The sequence below is a fragment of the Neodiprion pinetum genome, chromosome 4, assembly GCF_021155775.2.
Source record: "Neodiprion pinetum isolate iyNeoPine1 chromosome 4, iyNeoPine1.2, whole genome shotgun sequence".
NCBI classification, from domain to species: domain Eukaryota; kingdom Metazoa; phylum Arthropoda; class Insecta; order Hymenoptera; family Diprionidae; genus Neodiprion; species Neodiprion pinetum.
In genome coordinates, this window is record NC_060235.2 from 21073075 (window position 1) to 21093121 (window position 20047).

At 39.0% G+C, this 20047-nt stretch overlaps 4 protein-coding genes across 8 annotated transcripts; 2 read left to right on the forward strand and 2 right to left on the reverse strand.

The window, feature by feature from the left end:
* Positions 1–1721: 1721 nt before the first annotated feature.
* On the forward strand, positions 1722–6250 carry mei-9 (DNA repair endonuclease XPF mei-9). Of its 4 annotated transcripts, XM_046624562.2 has the most exons (17): positions 1722–1861; positions 1933–2101; positions 2177–2356; positions 2460–2640; positions 2708–2860; positions 2927–3040; positions 3110–3258; positions 3339–3493; positions 3599–3833; positions 3955–4114; positions 4186–4353; positions 4517–4654; positions 4767–4994; positions 5104–5277; positions 5387–5527; positions 5632–5826; positions 5950–6250. In XM_046624562.2, the coding sequence occupies exons 2-17, from the start codon at positions 2034–2036 to the stop codon at positions 6106–6108; spliced, it is 2598 nt and encodes an 865-aa protein (XP_046480518.1). In that variant the 5' UTR covers positions 1722–1861; positions 1933–2033; the 3' UTR covers positions 6109–6250. The 4 variants fall into 4 exon arrangements, with proteins under 4 accessions (XP_046480518.1, XP_046480520.1, XP_046480519.1 ...); XM_046624564.2 differs by lacking the exon at positions 5950–6250 and having other exon boundaries at positions 5404–5527; positions 5632–5771; XM_046624563.2 differs by lacking the exon at positions 5950–6250 and having other exon boundaries at positions 5592–5728.
* LOC124218131 (uncharacterized) lies at positions 6176–9684 on the reverse strand. The gene is made up of 10 exons (XM_046624567.2): positions 8566–9684; positions 8277–8465; positions 8122–8184; positions 7917–8064; positions 7669–7861; positions 7450–7600; positions 7166–7367; positions 6866–7077; positions 6643–6797; positions 6176–6558 (listed from the first exon to the last, which is right to left on the reverse strand). The coding sequence occupies exons 1-10, from the start codon at positions 8839–8841 to the stop codon at positions 6402–6404; spliced, it is 1746 nt and encodes a 581-aa protein (XP_046480523.2). The 5' UTR covers positions 8842–9684; the 3' UTR covers positions 6176–6401.
* Usp10 (ubiquitin specific protease 10) lies at positions 9642–15915 on the forward strand. The gene is made up of 9 exons (XM_046624556.2): positions 9642–10228; positions 10563–10749; positions 11551–13125; positions 13230–13431; positions 13533–13782; positions 13869–13958; positions 14095–14259; positions 14350–14578; positions 14666–15915. Exons 1-9 carry the CDS (start codon positions 10211–10213, stop codon positions 14950–14952), a joined length of 3003 nt encoding a protein of 1000 aa, XP_046480512.1. The 5' UTR covers positions 9642–10210; the 3' UTR covers positions 14953–15915.
* Positions 15529–17140, reverse strand: CIAPIN1 (cytokine induced apoptosis inhibitor 1). 2 transcript variants are annotated; one of them, XM_069135754.1, is made up of 5 exons: positions 16854–17140; positions 16438–16773; positions 16187–16327; positions 15903–16015; positions 15529–15815 (listed from the first exon to the last, which is right to left on the reverse strand). In XM_069135754.1, exons 1-5 carry the CDS (start codon positions 17005–17007, stop codon positions 15720–15722), a joined length of 840 nt encoding a protein of 279 aa, XP_068991855.1. In that variant the 5' UTR covers positions 17008–17140; the 3' UTR covers positions 15529–15719. The 2 variants fall into 2 exon arrangements, with proteins under 2 accessions (XP_068991855.1, XP_046477434.1); XM_046621478.2 differs by having other exon boundaries at positions 16187–16331; positions 16442–16773; positions 16854–17138.
* Between the last annotated feature and the right edge of the window lie 2907 nt (positions 17141–20047).

Sequence of the window (20047 nt, forward strand, 5' to 3'; positions counted from 1 at the left end):
AACGCGGTCAACGGCAAACTCAAGTGGAATAATTATATTTTCATGAAAAAAATATGCGGAGTTGCGAAAAGTACATTACATGCTTAATTTCTTACCCTCAAAACAGGCTATTTAACAATGGGGAAAACATGGGTATTTTGTCATACAAATTCAAAAACCGACTTTATTTATCAAGCTATGAGTCGAAGAAATTGTTGAACAATGATAAAACGTTAGAATTCTTCTCTATGCTAAAGTCTCCGTTTTCTCAGTCGACATTTCGCGCCCATAATCGCGAACGGAACGAAACAGAGCACTTTTTAGCGTGACATCATTTTATACCTAATCAGAGCTAAGCCCCGCCCATTTATACCGCTGTGTTCACTAAAAAAATGTGTCCTACAGTTAAAACGAATCCGTCACAACCGCAGCGCCGAAAACAGTGGTAGTATGGTCCCAGCCGAAACGTGTCGTTCTCTCGCTGAACTGTGTGTAGTATACTCAACTGCTCAAGTTGAGCACTTAACGTATATGAACGTTATAATCTGTCTCTCTCGCTCTACACCTGATTGGTCGAATCGTTTCCTCTTGGCCAATCAAATGCAAAGTGAGAGAGACGGAATATCTAAAGTATATATCTCACTCTCTCATCACTTCGGCTGCAGTTTTCGCGAGGTTGACGCAACAGTACGATGAGCGGCCTCCAGTAGTATATGCTCTAAGGTTTGCTCTAAAGTTGACTCGTAAACACGGTCGTTGTTAGTCGAAAGATCCGAGGTATACCTGTAAGAATGACGCTATAACTGCTTCTCTAAAATACTATGAAGAAAAAATTTGCCATATTAGTTTTGGTGAGTGGTCGAAATATTTTTTCATCTGCTGTTTATAATTCGATACTAAATTGTTGTTCCTCGAAGCTTTTTCGTTCCCTTTCTAGTTTGAGGTTAGTTCGATATACAGATCTTCATCCGGCCGTAGTATTTTATTTCAGTGACCTTAGTTGGAAGCTGAATGTTCTTCCTTGCCGAAATTCCCTGTGTAAAGAATTTTTAATGTTATTAATAAATCTATACCTTGTGCTTTTTGTTATCGTAGGTTGTTTACTTCCAGACCAGTTTAGCCTGTGTCTCAGGAACAGATGAACACCTCCTACACTTTGTCACCGACGACGTGCCTTCCGGATCTTATAAATATTACAGCCTCATGTATGACGGGCTCATCAAGATACAGTTGACTTCTCAGTGCGTAAATTACTTTTATACCTGTGCAGAAAAAAATAATTTCTCTTTAAAACCCTTTCCCTACAACAACGAGTGAGATTCGTGGTAAGAAATTTGGGCCAAAAACAATAAGCACGAGTCTGACCCGTGGTACTTCCACACTTGATCAACCTTCTTAGTTAATTGTGGCCCGAGCAATCGGAAGTTAGCAGGTAGGAAAAGGGGTTGAAACATATTTCGATTTTTCTAGGAGCGGAGACGCTGATATTTACGTTTCGCAAACAACCACCAAACCCACCTACGAGCCAGAGTATTTCTGTCTTCGTTCAGCCACTTGTGGTGAAGATATCATTTTTATACCAAAAAGGTATGATGCTACCGAAAATGAAGATTGATTAAATTTTTGAATAATTGATCATCCCCACACTTAGTCAAATTAATGAGTTCAGTCAACTGGCATAATATGAGTATCTATAGGGTTTTATTCTAATATCTTTACCAGCTTCAAGAGGCCTGTGGGGATCGGTGTATATGGTCATCCCTCTCACGATATTAGCAAATATTCCCTCTCAGTCTATCAGCTCCCTGTTCCCGCTGACGAAGGTGAAATCGAGAGTACATACGGAGCAGAAGCTACTTTGCACAAGGACCACACGCTTAAGGTGTGTAACTCTCATTGGTGTGATTTCTGTTATTTTATCAATCTCAATAATTGTAAACCTCATTGTTTCAGAAAGAAAGACCTTCATTTGCCGTGGCGCTGCTGTGGTCGTTAATTGATATTCTTTTTCAAGTTTTCTTTTTGTGAGCTGAATTAGATAGCACATATACGCTATGTTGGAATACGAGAATCAAATGTTCTTGGACATACTCCATGATGATGGTCTAGTTGTTTGTGCCAAGTAAGCAGTAATTGATACAAACATTTTGAATTGTGTGAGAAATTGGCGAGGAAATTTATATTATTTTATTTGCAGGGGGCTGGGAATTGAGACTGTTTTCATAAACATACTGAAAGTCTATTTGGATCCCGGTAATTTGGTTATTGTGCTCGGCACAAGTGACCATGAAGAATGCTACTTCATCAACAGACTAGAAAACATGGGTGTGAAATTTTTGCCTCGTGTCATCACAGCTCAGTTCCCGGCTAACGAGAGGTAATAGCAATGTGATTTTGGCTCTAGTTTAGTTTCCATAAACTACAACACAACATAATATTGGCTTATGCACTAACAAATAACTTCTGATTCTGTAACGCAGGGAGTTGATGTATCTAGATGGCGGTGTTCTCTTTATTTCGGGTAGAATATTCGTGGTTGACCTGTTGAAAAATCGTGTGCCATTGAAGTTGGTGACCGGAATACTGGTTTACAGAGCCCACAATATACTAAATTCGTTTCAGGAAGCCTTCGCCCTTCGCTTGTACAGGCAAAACAATAAGGTAGCGATCGCTAAAGCATGCAAGTAATTCAATTCCAAGTGCTCTAATATAAAATTACACTTTATAGACTGGATTTATCAAGGCATTCACCAATTCTGCATTGGCATTCACTGTCGGATTTGCTCAAGTTGAAAGAGTGATGAAAAGTTTATTCGTCAAACAGCTGTACCTTTGGCCTCGTTTTCACGCGCTCGTTAGCAACAGTCTATCAAAATCAAAGGTGGGTCATGGAATTGTCGGATAGCTCTTTATTTCTATATTAAGCTTCTTTTATCTGTTATTGCAGCCAGAAGTAATTGAAATTCATGCAAAACTCACACCAAAGATGTTAAATATACAAATTGCGCTTTTGGATGTCATGAACTACACTGTTAACGAATTGAAGAGGATTAACAAATATGTAAGCTTTACTTTTTTCATGGAGTGACAAAGTTTTCCGATTTTTTCAACTAACATCAACTCATTGCAGTTAGAACTGGAGGAGCTCACGGTTGAAAATGTAATCGCAAAAAAATTTCACAAGCTCCTACAGCATCAGCTGGACCCGATATGGCATCAACTTAGCTTTAAAACCAAACAACTTGTTGCCGATCTCAAAACCTTACGATCGCTTCTTGTGTAAGTGATTTGGAAAATTCGTAAATAATAGTATCGTTTACTATCACTACTTTAAAATTGTAAAGTATATCCTTTCGCAGGTCCTTGAATCATGAGGATTCCGTTTCTTTTTACGCGACTTTGAATCGCCTACGCACTGCAGAATATGCAATGAATAGTAGCGGTTGGTTGCTACTAGATTGCGTTGAAAATCTGTTCATATCAGGAAAGCGGAGGGTTTACAATGAAAAAGATGGTAATTTGTGTGACAGAGATTTTTAGCAATTTGCTAATGCCTACCGTACAAATACCTAGTAATTATCGTAACTGTTGAAAAGTAAGGCTTCTTAATTTCTTTTAGAATTGAAACCGGAAGCGAGTCCTAAATGGATCGCACTGTCAGAAATTCTACGCGAAATTCAAGACAATATTGACACGAATAAAACTGATCCGGATGAGCTGCGAAAGGTCCTAGTTTTGGTTCAGGACAAAATCACGTGCAACCAACTGAAAGGATACCTGACGATGGGCGCAGGGGAATACTTACTCTACAGAGCGATGTCAAAACTACAACCGAGCAAAATATCAAAACCAAAGTGAGAGCAACGTACCTAAATTGAACAATGGGTTGACAATTTTTATCATCGCTCTTAGTAACTACAATTTATTAAACACTGATTAACTTTCATCAAGTTTTGCATTTTTTTATCATCGCAGTGATCAAAATACAGATGCTTTCCCTGCATCCAATCTTCCACCCTCGTCCGAAGCGAACGAATCCACTGAGGATACTGTGGAAAAAGATAGTTACGTACTAACTCTCTCACAGAAGCCATCAAGCGCTGATTGCGCTGAGCAGTTTGAAGAGTGTTCACAGGTACAGTTGCTTCCTTTTAAATGACACTCGGTGCTTGACGTTCGTTTTAGTTGAATGTGCTTTCCCGATAGCTCGACGAATTGGATCTGTCTACAATATCGAAAGTTGCACCGCTGGTCGTTATACAATCATTGAAAAAAAATGGCGATCCAATGGCACTGCTTCAAACACTGTCCGAAATGATGCCAAGCTATGTGATTCTGTATTCTGCTGATATATCTGCCGTCAGACAGCTAGAGGTGAGTCATTAGGCACTGAATTATCTTGTTCATCGATCAAGTTGATAGATATTTTCTCATTTCGAACAACAGAACGTCTAAGCCTCATGTTTTCACAATCATCATTGTACAACAATTGAAATGAATGTAAAATGTTGCTATCCGTCTATTTCCTCTTTTTCAGGTATACCAAAGTAATAATCCTTCCATTAAGCTAAAAGTTTTTTTCTTGATTTACGGCGGTTCAGCGGAGGAACAAGCATATCTAACGTCATTGCGCAGGGAAAAGGAGTCCTTCAATATGCTCATCAATACAAAAGCTGTATGTTAGTCTCCAAACTGAGGCAGAGTTAATTTTACTCTATAATTTTTATCTATTTTTCCACTCTTAAGCATAAGAAAAATACAACACTTAACTTCTTTTTTCATTTCAGACAATGGTTGTGCCTGAGGATCAAGACGGCAAGACTGACGACTGCCAGACGTTGGTGAGAGGCACCAGTGGCCCGGTACCAGATGCCGAGAATACACGCAAAGGCGGTGTTCAAGAAGATGTTCCTAGAATGGTGGAGAAAATAATTGTAGACATGAGAGAATTCAGGAGCGAATTACCCGCGCTCATACACAAAAGGGGAATAGAGATTGAGCCAGTCACTCTTTTGGTGAGCTCCTTATTTAACGTTTACTATTTCTTTGCATAGTACAATCGACGATGAAATTTTGAGAAGCAAATAAAGTACAACTGGGACACATTTTTCACGTTTGTTACAGATCGGCGACTACATTTTATCACCAGAAATTTGCATTGAGAGAAAGAGTATATCAGATTTAATTGGCTCACTAAACTCTGGAAGGCTATATAATCAAGCAGTCGCTATGACTCGTCACTATGCCAAGCCCATGCTACTTATAGAGTTTGATCCGAACAAGCCATTTTGCTTCCAGGTTCGTTGCGTGTTATTAATTCTTATTAAAAAATGTAATAATTAATTTGTAGAGAAACTTTGTGTACAAATTCGATCATGAATATTGTACAATTTGTGCAATTTTACAGAACAACTATTTTCTCAGCGCGGATACAAAAAGCAGCGAAGTTACAGCGAAACTTCAATTGCTCACTCTGCATTTTCCAAAGTTAAAACTGATTTGGTCCCCCAGTCCAAGCGCCACGTCACAATTATTCGAAGAGCTTAAGGTGATTGAAAATACTTGCTATTCAGATTGTTCTGTATTCACAACTATTTTTTCATATTAAACAGAATTTCATTTCGTCAAATCATGGATGATATACATTCACAGAAGGACAGAGCACAGCCGGACGCGTTAAAGGCGGCACAAATTGGAGTAGAAGAAAACGTAGACGAAGAATTCATTGTTGATAAATATAACAAGATTCAAGATCTTGTGTCGAAACTCCCAGGGGTCAACTCGAAGAACATGAGAGCATTACTGAATAAAGGAGAATCGCTGGATCATCTTATCACACTGTCTCAGGTGATTTATTTGCATATTATATATCGTGACGTTGGGTCCAATTCAAACGATGCTCTGTCCTTTATATATTGGTTTGTCAGACCAAGCTTTCACGTTTTCATTGTATTTTTATTTTCATTGCAGGCTGAGTTGGCTGAAATACTAGGTAATAGCGGAGATGCTCAACTTTTGTACGATGCATTACACAAGAGGAACGCATTGAAGGAAGAACAGTCCGCCAGTCGAAGTGGTCGAGGCGGATCAAAAGTTCGAGGGAGGGGATTATTTCGTAAAAAGAAATAGACCGATATCTAATTAAAACGAGTTTTTATTTTATATTTATTTATTTTATTAGTAAATTTCAATGTTTTATCGATTATAAGTTGTATCTTCGATCGGCGATACATGTAAATATATTTCTCAACTAATACATAAATTTAAATTACGTCATGTTCAGAATGTTTATTCACTTTTTACTTTTGTAAAATTAGTAATCCGCGTTTAACTTGGTAACAAGTTGTCTAAACACGTAATAATTCAATCTATTAGGATATTTTAATTTTTTTTTTTCTTGTTCGTAAAAAAGTAAACAAAGATCACTCATCACCTACTACAGCTTCTGAGGCTATTTCCGAATCCTCTGGATCCTTTCCCAATTCAACCGCGTGTAACAAGGCTTCCTTCAGTACTTCTTCCACGAGTGACATACCGTCCGGTGTCACTAATCCTTCAGTAATCTTTTTCACTTCCTCACTACACCAAATTAAACAATTTTCAATCATATTTCACTTTTTTTTTCTCAGTAGCATTATCCACATTATTTTTCGCCTTAAATACCTCAAAAACACTTTTTGGCAATCTTCTTGTTCGCGTAACTCCCGGCTTTCGATACGATTAACTCTGGCAAGAGCCGTAGATGCAACTTCGCAAGCTAGTTCAAGAATCCATTGTGCTGTACCCACACTATCCATCGACATTCGTTCCAAATTTGCCTGGGATATGAATTTCAAACCGACATTGTACCCCATAGCCCTACAGGTTCCATATCATTTCAGCTTACCTCATCATCACAGGCATTCAAAGCTTGGGCAACAATTTCTTTACCAACTCCACGTATGAGAGCTAGTTTTTCCTCGTCACTTGATGTGGCAAAGTCGAATGAAAATTCTGCACCCTCTCCTGATTCGCGACCAGGGCAAACCTGGTTCATATCTATATTCAACTCCATAGCTGGACTCGCCTTCTGCCTCTCCGGCAAAAGCATATCAGTTCCTGTGAATCAAACAAGTCATATATCACAATAAATAATTTCATGGTGATTACAGGTTTTTCAGTTAGAATAATTATTTTTTGAAATCACCTGGCAGATAGTCGGTCGCAAGAGTGTAAAGACCGGACAAATACCGTTCCGCCATAAGAAGAGAGATTGTGTCACGATCATCCAATTTGTCAGCGACATTATCAAGCCACGGATCGATGCCTGGATATCCGGGATAAATGTAAGGACAGGGACCCGGACACTCCCCTTGTGGCATCGGAGCAGATAATTCAATAGCATGTTTCTAAACAACAGTGCAACATAAATGGGCTAAAAGTTACTCCATTTTTTCTAACTCTTGAAAGCCTGCATAATATTTTACTAACGACAAAGGCATCGGGTCCAGCCTCCATGTCTGGTTCTTCTCCAAAGAAGTATTGTCCACAGCGAGAGATAACTATTCGCCTTAATGGTTTCTCGAATAAAGTTGGAATCTGCTCAATCTTTTTCAACGTTTCTACCCCATCGACCAATTGCCTGTGAAAAGAAATGACTGGTTGAAACGGATAATCGCAACCAATTTAGCCAGACATTATCCATCTCACCCGAAGGCAACATAATAGTAGTCCATCCATGGATTGGCTTTCAAGGAAACAACGAATTGAGACCCATTGCTGTCCTTCCCGTTGTTTGCCATTGAAAGAACTCCGCGCCGATTGTGGGGTACGCAGTACGTTTCGTCAGGAATCACAGCACCATTTGTTGCTGTTCCACCACCTCCACGGATTAGTTCTACATCTGTTAAAAAATTTAAGTGTACATGCGGTCGTTGAACATATAAAATCTCTGTTACCTCCGCACTGCAGCCATCCATTTTCGACAATACGATGGACGATCGTATTTTTGTAATGTAAGCGGGTACCGTCCTTCGCGTGGCCTTGATCTCCAATACATAGATCTAAGAAATTCTTGCAAGTACGAGGCAGCAGATCTGAGAACAGCTGGATAAAATTTGCTTCTTAATTTAACTTCCTTTCAAGAAGATAATATGTTCTCACCACGAAAAGGAAAGAGCCTATCGTTTGATTGTTGATAGTGAATGTGAAGTAGACAAAATCCCTCTGAAATATTATATATACAACAGTTATTGCGTAAGTTCTGTGTGTGTTATTAGTTCAACGTATCAATGGAATTTAAAAACTTAAAAGCTTACTCCGGAGTTTTCTATATATTCTTGAAATTGTTGCGTTACGAGGTCTTGATAGTAACCCCCTGTTGTCGGTAAGCAAAATACGTAGCTTTCGCTTATGTAATCTGCAAAGTCTTTGTCGTTACCGATGTACTCGTTGTTTAAAAAAACCATTACCTGTCTGTTGGATAACCATACGCGATTTCCAATTCGCTGCGAATATTGAAAACATTATAGAACTAACTCTAATCTGTATTTAAAGAGTAAAACAAAAAAAAAAAAATACGTAATTCAGTAAGTTCAGCATCAATACCGGTTTCATTTTCTTCATGTATTCGTGCCAGTCAACCTGCAGCATCGCTCTTATTTCGGGTGTAGAAAATCGGAAAGGTAAATGATCGTGTAATTTATTAGCTATTAATCGGGCCTTTTGAAAATCTATCGTAGTCAAGAGGCCTGCGAGTTTTATCTCTATCTGTGGAACTTCCGCACGATTTAGAAACCGATCTCTGACAAACGGCTCCTCGCCGAGACTGCTCGCTACGCGCTCCGTCCTCGGATATCGTCCGGAAATCGTGAAACCAGCCATAAATCAACTTTGATACTAATATTATATCATTCCAGCTAATCTGATTCAATGAAATAGCGCTAAAATGATATTTCAATCAGTGTCAGTCATTTTGTGCCGTTTGAACTATCCAAGATGGCCCCGCCGTTGTGCCAGGCCATTCACTATTGGGATATCTGGCAGAGGCGCGGCTTAAAAAATTGCACCTAGCGGTGAAAATATGCATTAGAGTGAATAAGTCACACTGTACATAAAAAAAATGTAAACAACTGTATTTTTATAAAATTGAATTTTGTTTTTGTAATTTTAAAATATAAAATGAAACTTTCATTGCAAGAAATTTGTAAATTTGCACATAAACAAGTACATAGTCCAAGTCAGCTGATGCGATTCAACCTACTCGCTTACAATTAGATGTCAGTCATTTTGTGCCATTTAAAACTATCCAAAATCACCCCACCAACGTGTCGGGCCATTCATTATTGGGCTATCTGGCAGAGGCGTGGCTTAAAAAATGGCACCTAGCGGTGAAAATATGTATTAGAGTAAGAACGTTACACTGTACATAAAAAAATGTTGACAAGTGTATTTTTATAAAAATGAATTTTGTTTTTGTAATTTTAAAATATAAAATGAAACTTTCATTACAAGAAATTTGTAAATTTGCACATAAACAAGTTCATAGTCCAAGTCAGCTGATGCGATTCGACTTACTCACTCACATGTTGAATATCGCCACCAGATAGCGTATCCAAGCGCTAGCGGTCCCATCGAGAAAAGAGGTGGTAAGGGTTGCACGTTCAGTGGGCTGCACACTGGAGTTTCGACACGACGCTTCACTTCGCGTAGAGCTCTGATGGAGTGAGGTGGATCGTCGAGTGTGTGGAGGTGAAGTGCATTCCAAACTTGTAGTCAAAGAGAATACAACTCAAACATTAATCACGTACATTTTTTTATTACATCACTATTTTGGCCACTCCTGATTTTAAAATATTTTTACAAGTTCCACTCTTAGACTAGTCCCACTAACGCATCCGAAATATTGAACGCCACCTATGAGAATTTCGTATTGTTAGTGACGGAAGATATTCGTATCAACTTGTGGCACTGGTTTGTGGCGAAACTGTTCTAGTCTCACACGGTGTAGTTCGTGGCGAGTAAATTTCATACAAATTTTCCACTTCGGATGAGAAAAACGGGTGGATTTTTCGCAGTGACTTTCAACAAACTTGTTGAGATAACGGAAAGCCTGCCGAAAGTTCAGTGAAATATTAGTGAAAGGTGCATAAATTTAAAGACACAGAGTTCTATTTGTTCTCCGGGACCGGTACAGTGGCCGTACGATTTAATTAAAATTAAATCGGGCACGTTTAAAGAATTACCAAATGAAATGGATATAAAATATAAGGTAAGCGAGATAAGTTTGTAACAATCTTTATTAGTCCACGTTTGTCTTCTGGCTTGTTAGTTATTATTGAAACTAACTGGGCCGTAATATCTAACCGGCAATATACGAGGCAAAATAATCGACATCGTCTTATGCCATACAAATAATTCAACAAGCATGCGAATTTATCACAATTCCGAAGCGTTGAGGTTAGCGGAATGCGCATCGCATGCAGCGCATTCTAACATTTCTAACCTCACTAATTTCGGTGCATACGTGAGGCAGGTTTCGCCACTTTAATTGTTCCCCGATTTCGAAAAACGTAAATATTCACAAACTCGTAATTCTGTTTCAGAGCGAGTATGAGTTTTTGGATATGTCGGGTTTAGACGACAGAACTAAATGCGAAATAATTGTCGTTCTTAACTCCGGTACCGCCACGGAAGTATTACAGTTACCGTGGGATACTGGAGAGACAGAATACTACGGTGCAGAGGTCATATCGGAAGCTTTAGACACTAATCGAAGCTGGCAAACCTACGGTAAGAAGAAATTTGAGTTTTCGTTAAGGGGTACAGTGTACGCTAGATATATGACCCTGCCGCGGGGCCCGAGGAGAGAAAAATTCTCCGTAATGGCTAGTTGCTAAACGCTCCTACTGCACGGTAGGGGGCACTAGGGGGTGACTGTGCAGCGCAGTGGATGATGGGCACGCTGAGGTGGGGGATGAGCGCGTTGAGGTGGCCGACGAGCTCGCCGAGGTGGGGGATGAGCGCGTTTAGGTGGCCGATGAGCGCGCTGCGGTGGGGGATGCCGCATTTGAATTGCGACCGTGCGTGTGGAGGGGGGTACCCGCTCGCATTCGAATAACCTTATACTCACTGGCCATTTATCTAGCGCCCACTGTATATACAAATAGACATTTAAAAAAGCAGGTGAATTCAGGAGACTCGAGAACCAACAGTCCAATTAGATTCGGGTTTGTTTTACTTGAAAGTATTTCGATTAAGTTTAATTTCCAGTATTCATTTTGTTAAAATTATCAAACAAGAAGCACTGTTATTTATAATAACGTAAAACATTTTGCTTGGCAATATGTTTAGCAATGCTTGCAACATCACAAATAATTTCAATCAAATCACCCAAATCGATTCACTAAAAAAATAAAAACATAACTGAAGCCTAATCTACATACTTTTAAACGAAACAAACCCCAATAGAATTGGATAAAATGGTTCTCATGCTATAAATCTCCAAAATTTATCCACTTTTTCAACCCTCTAATTGAATAAACCACCTTCTTCTAATTACCTCTTTAAAATCCTTTATCTTGTATCTTCCAGACCCGGAACAGAGCCAAATGTCTTATGAAGGCGAGATGGTAACGTCAGGAGCGGCAGTCATGGCGCGGATGCCACAAATGGATATGCCTTATGCTCACACTCATCGTCAAATGATGACTCCAGTTTACACCGGAATGGTTCTCACGCAACCTAACATGTACGAAATGGGTCCAGAATTTAGCACACAGACTTACATGCAGGGTATGGGTTTCCCACATCCGTTATACCTCCAAGAAACTGAGATTCACGAGGTGCCGCTGGGCAGGGAGAACAGAAGACGAGGCCATCACCGCGGCCGAGGCAGCAAACGGGATGCCAGCAGCCGCTACATGGACTCGGGCAACGAAATAGGACCCGCTTACCACTCTGCTCAGGCTCAATACCACAGAATGCAGAGAAACATGTGTTCCCCGACGATTTACTACCAGACGGAACACTCGAATCCTCAGCGACAGCGTTCTTACTACCCATCGACGACCCTCTATTCCCCGTCCTCACAGCACCCCGTTTATAACCAGGTTAGTCAGCACCCGGGAGCCGGTGCTCAGTACACGCAACACAATTCTACGACTCCAGCATCTCGCTCGCGTCCGGAGTTGGCAAAGAGTTCGGTGCAAAAAGAGGATCCCGTCCCTCGCCCAAATGCCAGTAACTATGGTCCGCCACCTCTAAGTATTCAGAAAAAGCCAGAGCCGATAAACCCCCCTCAAACAAATATAGACTGTGTCACAACCGTGATCGTTAATAACAGTGCGAGCAAGCAGAAGCTTGATAACATCGTCGCTACTGACTCTGTCTCCAGTAGCAATAACAGTTTTAATAATAGTAATAATAATAATTGTTCTAGTAGTACTATTAGTAGTATCAATAGTAGGTACAGTAACAATAATAAGACTATCAATAATAATAACAACAACAACAAAGTGCCTCCTGTGAACATGACGATAGAGCACAATATCGTCGCTACGGTTAATAAGAGTTGCGAACTTTCAGAGAAAACTGATGTACCGTATGTCAATATTAACAGCAGTATTCAAGTCAAACAAAAGACAGAGAATAACGTCGAGTTCAGGAAGGATACAGTCTCCCTTAATCAGACAAATGTTCCCAAAACTACGGTCAAACCAGAACCAGTTGCAAAAATTGATGAACCACAAGAGGAGAGTATAAAAATTAGTGTTCAGGCAGTTGAAAAACAAAAGGACAGTGTTCCAACACCACAGTTGCTGATAACTCCTGTTACTCGCGCAGCACCGGAATCCAGTCCATCTTGGGCTAGTATTTTGAAAAAAACAAATAACGAACCCTTTCCTTCTGGCATAACAAACGGCAAACCTACAGCACGCATTTGTCCAATGTGCGTTGATGTTGCATCAGATTGTGAAGCTACGCTAAAAACGAATTTTTCGCCCAACGAAGCACCTGGAACTCGACAATTACATGGAAAGCCTAGAGCCTTTCCGGCACTCGAACCTGTCAACCATGCAACGACAGCCTCAAATCGAACTGAGGTGCAGAAAGAGTGTAATAATTCTTCAAACAAGTTTAATGACCTTGATGCATTCAAAACAGGAGGTAAGATTCTATCTTGTCTCAAATGTTGCTAGATTTCACTGTAATGGAAAAAATTTTCCTAGAGATCTGAGCAAATCAAATACTAGTTTTTTTTTTCTTTTCAGAGTTCTTATCAAAATATCAAATGAGGAAACAAACTGTCAGTCTTTTACCTCGAGGGCTGATCAATCGAAACAATTACTGTTACATCAACAGCATACTGCAGGCACTCCTTGCTTGCCCACCGTTCTATAATCTCCTCATGGCTATGCCGTATTCCAAGAATACTGCACGTAATAGTACCTCCAACAATTTGATAACCAATATGTGCGTATATTATTTTATTCTTCACACTGTAGTAATTCATAATTTGAATAGATGTTTAAACCATTTACGAATGTATACTCAATCGAAAATTCTTTTCGCAGGATTCGATTTGTACATGAATTCTCTCCGCTAGCAGCTGGGGCTCGATTGCCAAGGAAAGACAAAACACATAAATGTGCCGATGAAACTGTCGTTAATGTACAATCTGGCATTGCCTTTGAGCCTACTTATGTCTACACTATGTTAAAGAATACGTCGTGTGCTAGTGTGTTTTCTGTCGAAGGCAGGCAGGAAGATGCCGAAGAATTTCTCTCTTGTCTGCTTAATGGCATTAGTGATGAAATGCTTGAAGTATGTAATTTATATTTTTTTATACAAAGCAAAACAGTTCTTTTCTTTATGAATATTTACTCAACCAGTGTCTTTCATTTTTTCAGATGATGAAATTGGGAAGCAATGAAACTACTCCCACTACCACTGAGAACGAATTTCTTCAAACAAATCAGGGCGATCAGGAAGAGTGGAAAGTATGTATGATGATAATCATTTATTTTTAGTTCCGTTTCAAACGTTGCGTGCATTTTATTTCCTTAACACGTGGGATTTATTATAACTAATTGGTCAATTGAAATTTATCTCATTGCTGCATTGATATTGTTCTAGATCATGGGACCAAAGAATAAAGGATCCATCACACGATGTACAGAATTCGGACGAACACCTTTATCAGATATATTCCGCGGGCAATTGAGATACAGGGTATCCCGCGCAGGAGAACAGCCGACGGATAATGTTCAGCCTTTCTTCACTTTGCAGTTGGACATTGAGGTATTTTCAGAAACAATGAAACGCCTTTTTTTAACCGATCAAAAGTTTGGACGCAATATTTGGTATAATAATTGTTTTTGAATCTTTCAGAAAGCTGAATCTGTAAAAGGAGCTCTGGAAATATTAGTCGGCCGAGATCAGCTCGAGGGAATGACGTGTAGCAAAACAAAACGGGAGATCGAAGCATGGAAGCAAGTCACCCTCGAGGAGCTTCCGGTGATTTTAATTCTCCATCTCAAGTGGTTTGACTACAAACTAGATGGATGTTCGAAGATTTTAAAGAGCGTAGAGTTTCCGATTGACCTCAAAATAGACAGCAGTAAGTCAGAGAGTGTAATTTTGTGATGTTTACTTGTTTTCAGAAAATTCAAAACAACTGATCAATCATTTCTCTTCAATGTTTCAGAAATTCTGTCGTCAAATGCATCTAAAAAACTTTCGCCTAAACAAAAACAATACAAATTATTTGCCGTGACATATCACGATGGAAAAGAAGCCACTAAAGGGCATTACGTCACGGATGCTTTTCACGTTGGTTACGGAGGCTGGGTGAGGTACGACGATAGCTCACTTAGGGGAGTCTCAGAACGTAATGTGTTGAACCCGCTGCCGCCCAGAGTACCGTATCTTTTATATTACAGAAGATTGGATACCATCGGTAATAACCAGCTTAACAACGACAGGATTCGTTAAGTAGTTGATAAGAAATTTAGTAGATAAAACTGCATCTTTTTCTATAGTTTCTATATACATATATAAATTTCAACATTTTTTCACCATACAATTTATATTTAGCTATGAAAATTTATCGAATGACTCGTTACTAGATATTATAAAAATTGCCTTAATTTTTCTCTACAATGATAGTAATAATCATGATGATAATAATATTTGATGTATAATTTATCAGATTCTTAAATGAAATATTAAGAAAATTAATGGAAATAATTTTGATTACTTTTGCGACGTCTTCAATAATTTTATAATGAAAAATCGCAGTTTTCAGAATGTAAAAATTTTATGAGGAAAGTTAATAAACAATGCGGGAATCTGATATGACATTGGAGCGATACTTTACCTCTGAATTTTTCACTGAATTAATGCCAATTATTCCCTCTGGTTTTCTCATTTTTTATTTTGAGTTCAAATTGTTTGTATTTGTGTTTTACATCTCTTAACATGTTTGATAGATCAGCAAACAAAAAAAACAATAATAATAATAATAATAGTAATATTGGAACAGCTCCATTGTACAGTCGTTTATTTTAAAGGGGGGGGGGGTTTCTTTTCATTTCAACCCTTCTATTTTATTAATAATTTAATTATATCTGATCTATAAGATATCGTCTATATGTCTATTTTAATCAAACAGGGAATGAAAATCTTGTTTGTAATTCGACCGTAAAATGTGGCTTCCATCATTAAGAATCAACTAATAGGTGTTTAACACAAGATCCGCATTAATTGTTAGGCAGCAAGATTTTTTCTCCTGGCTTAAAAGCTGGCATTCCTAAATACGGGCAGCTCGCACAACGGAAAGCATCTCCCAAATAACACTGAAATAATGTAATAAAATAAAATTTGACCTATGAAAGAACAAGCAAAAATACTTTTACTGTAATTAGATGTACAAATACACATACGCTTCCACAGGAAGATTTTTCCACTTTCTGCGTGACAGTTTCTCCCGATAATTCCTCGGCTAATCCACAACTGCAATCTTTACATGCCTTCCGCTTCCCAGTTGTAGCGCAAACTAAAATTTAAAAAAAACGCAATGAATTCAGCAGTTTATAAAATTATACAAATTAATTTAGCTTTTAATAATACGAATATTTTCTTTATGATCTAATCCTTAGGTTGTTAATTCTTGATGATTCTTTGTGGTTCTAGCCAACCCGGGTGAATCAATATGCAATTCAATTACCTTTAAGGGAAGCTACTTGTGGTTTTTGAATATCACTTTCATCCAAAAGAGTATCCTCATCTATTAAATCTTCCTCTACCGCATCATCCAGTTTCCATACATTTACAGCGGATTTAGCCAATGGAAGGGCCATCGAGGAACCTACCTGCCAATAGAAAATATGCAATAACTTTGTTAGATTATAAGTCATACATTTCCAAAATTTTATAACGCAATCGATATCTATGGAAGAAATCTGTCATGTCACAAACTTGCCTCGAATTGTGGTTTCTTGCCTATAATTTGGCATACTTTGACCTCATCTACGTTATATTGTTCAGAAAGAGTTTTTCGAAGTTCGGATGAGACTGCGGAAGTTTTGCAGTCTGGAGATTCTAGGAGGAATCCATTTAGTTTGAATTTTAAAATCAGTTCCGCACATGTCCCGAGATTTTGATGACCGGATTGCGTTACGACCGGCTCCTGAATAACAATCTTTCCACCAGGTGATAAAATGCGGAGTGCCTCAGCGAGGAGGATATTATTATGGATAATTGGATGCAGAAATCCTGATAAAATTGTGTCGACGGAAGAGGCGTCGTGATTTGCTGCAATAAGGTTATAACGACAATAATTCATGATTATGAGACTGGAGAACTTCATCACTGCAATAGTTGTTCAAACTTACATTTTATGATCTGATTCGAATTCTCCAGTGAAACGCTACCAGAGTTTCCAACCTTAGATTTGGTCTGTGAAACAAACTCCTGCAATTTTTCAAGCGGTGTTCCAGGACACCATATTATTAAAACCTTGTTACCTTCGGTCACAAAATTTTCCATCTTCCTCCGTATACCTGGTCGAGAGTGAATGACAACGTGATTTATGTATTTAAATATGGATTGGAACAACACTCACTGTACTCAATGACTGACAGAAGCACACGTTTACCGTCTGACGTCGAGCTTCGACTCGATTGCGTGTTAAGCTTAGATTTCATGGGCAGCAAAACGCAGAGTGTGGACACTTTATTGTTTCATGGACGTCGTCGGTTTGACGTAAAGTTGGCCAAGCAACTTAAACTTTTTTCAATTTCGACTATACCAATCGTTTGGTAGTCGATTGGTGGTGATTGGTAGCCTAATCAAATCATTTGGTAGTCAATTTATATCAAATAAACAAATCGAGGCGCTCGGTTAGCCGGATTTTTTTAATTTTCACTTCAGTTAAACTCGACAGGAGCTTTAATCGACGCGCAATCATTTGACGATCACGATAAACTTGATAAGAACGATTAGTGGTCCACCATTTGGCTGGAAAGCCCAAAAAACTGAATGGGAAAATAAACTGCGCGCTTTTTCCTCAGATCTGGTGAATTTCTCCTGGAGCTGTGGGAGCTTTCCAAACAAACGCGGTGGTTTCCACGATCGTGTTTCCGTCCGTTGACAGCGTCTCCGTACCGCGATGTGATGCCGCATTTCAAAACTCCTTCCCGATTTTAAACGAAATTTTCATCGTTTTTTGGCGATTGTAAGTTTGTGATATCGAATTTCCGACATTAGATAGTAATTACTTGATCAATAATCAATTGTCAGGTTAGGATTAACTTAGCCTGTGTGTATTTACCGACTTGCAGCGTTACCGACTTGTCGGCGATACAAGAAATTAACAATGAGAATAAATTTCTTCCAAAATTCGTAGCGGAACAGTGATTTAATCGAAGTACAGGTACCCGAGAAACGAACATATACATAGATCAGAAATAATAATAGATCTGATGTAATAATGATGCAGAGACCAAGAAGTATATATGTATATGCGGTCCATGTACGTTATTAATATATGTATATGATCCATTTGCAATTGATACGTGATGCATACTGTAAATTTTATAATTTTCCAGGAGACAAACTGTGTTACCTACAACAATACGTCTATAATATGAACACATTATATATTTATTCGACACGTACTCGATGTATTCCATAACATTAATATTGATAAATAATCCACCAACTTTTCATTTGCTCTCTCGATCTTAAATTTTCGTAGGCATAGAATCGAAACGCTGTTTTAGCTAGTCGCAAGTGAAGTATCTACGTTGGGTAGAGAAGCAGAATGTTTTTTCGAAAAGTTTTCTTATGGAAAAAAATTCAGAGTAACTGTAATACATCACGGATGCGCTAATTTTGATCGAGATGAAATGGATGCTCCGTATATGAGACAGTATTCAACGCGGTGTCCGGATTTAAAGGCCTCAAAAGGTGACTGTTATCGATTTTTTTATTTTTTTCGAGAGGGAGAGAAAGAACGAAGCTTCTTAACACTTCGAGTGAATTTCAACACACATTTGAAAGGTACGAGCAAAATTTTTCATCGTCCAACTGTCGCAGAACGGCAGCGTTATTATTAGCTGACCCGTTAACTGAAGAATATTTCTTGGATAAACGGCTGACCATCGAAGAGCCTAGCTGCTTGAGTCTGGAATCGGCAGGAAAGACAAAGTGCGTATTTCTTGTATGAAATGTGAAAACTAAACTCATAGTACATCATATCATAACATCATACATCGTACATCATACATCATACATCGTACATCATACATCATCATACCTAGTATTACAGTTCGAAACCAAAGTTTGAATTTTCGGATGTTCGGAAAGTGACGTCACCAATCTAAAATCGGCTAGCCGAGTTCCTCAGTCCGGTAACAACCGCGCAGTAGAGCGGACGTATGAGAGTCGCGCTCCGCAAATTTCGAGTACCGGGTTCTCAACCTCCCAGATCCCGCGCTTCGGGTCCGCTACGTATTTCGAGTACCGGGTTCTCAACCTCCCGGATCCCGCGCTTCGGGTCCGCTGCGCGGTGAAACTCGACTTCCAGGATAAGCGCTCCGTGGTTCCTCGTTCATGTTTACAATAAATTATTTCAATTCGTTTTCCGCGCAAGCCCAAATTCGGTAGCTGTCAGTCCGCTAATAAAATTTCTCGACTTCCAGGATAAGCGCTCCGTGGTTCCTGGTTCATGTTTACGATAAATTATTTCAATTCGTTTTTCGCGCAAGCCCAAATTCGGTAGCTGTCAGTCCGCTAATAAAATTTCTCGACTTCCAGGATAAGCGCTCCGTGGTTCCTGGTTCGTGTTTACAATAAATTATTTCAATTCGTTTTTCGCGCAACCCCAAATTCGGTAGCTGTCAGTCCGCTAATAAAATTTCTCGACTTCCAGGATAAGCGCTCCGTGGTTCCTGGTTCATGTTTACAATAAATTATTTCAATTCGTTTTTCGCGCAAGCCCAAATTCGGTAGCTGTCAGTCCGCTAATAAAATTTCTCGACTTCCAGGATAAGCGCTCCGTGGTTCCTGGTTCGTGTTTACAATAAATTATTTCAATTCGTTTTTCGCGCAACCCCAAATTCGGTAGCTGTCAGTCCGCTAATAAAATTTCTCAACTTCCAGGATAAGCGCTCCGTGGTTCCTAATTCATGTTTACAATAAATTATTTCAATTCGTTTTTCGCGCAAGCCCAAATTCGGTAGCTGTCAGTCCGCTAATAAAATTTCTCGACTTCCAGGATAAGCGCTCCGTGGTTCCTGGTTCGTGTTTACAATAAATTATTTCAATTCGTTTTTCGCGCAACCCCAAATTCGGTAGCTGTCAGTCCGCTAATAAAATTTCTCAACTTCCAGGATAAGCGCTCCGTGGTTCCTGGTTCATGTTTACAATAAATTATTTCAATTCGTTTTTCGCGCAAGCCCAAATTCGGTAGCTGTCAGTACGCTAATAAAATTTCTATAACTTTATATTCTTCTCATAATCTTTTTGGTCAAATATGTCGATAAAAAATTACATTAAACCTGACACATTATTTTTGATTTGTTCT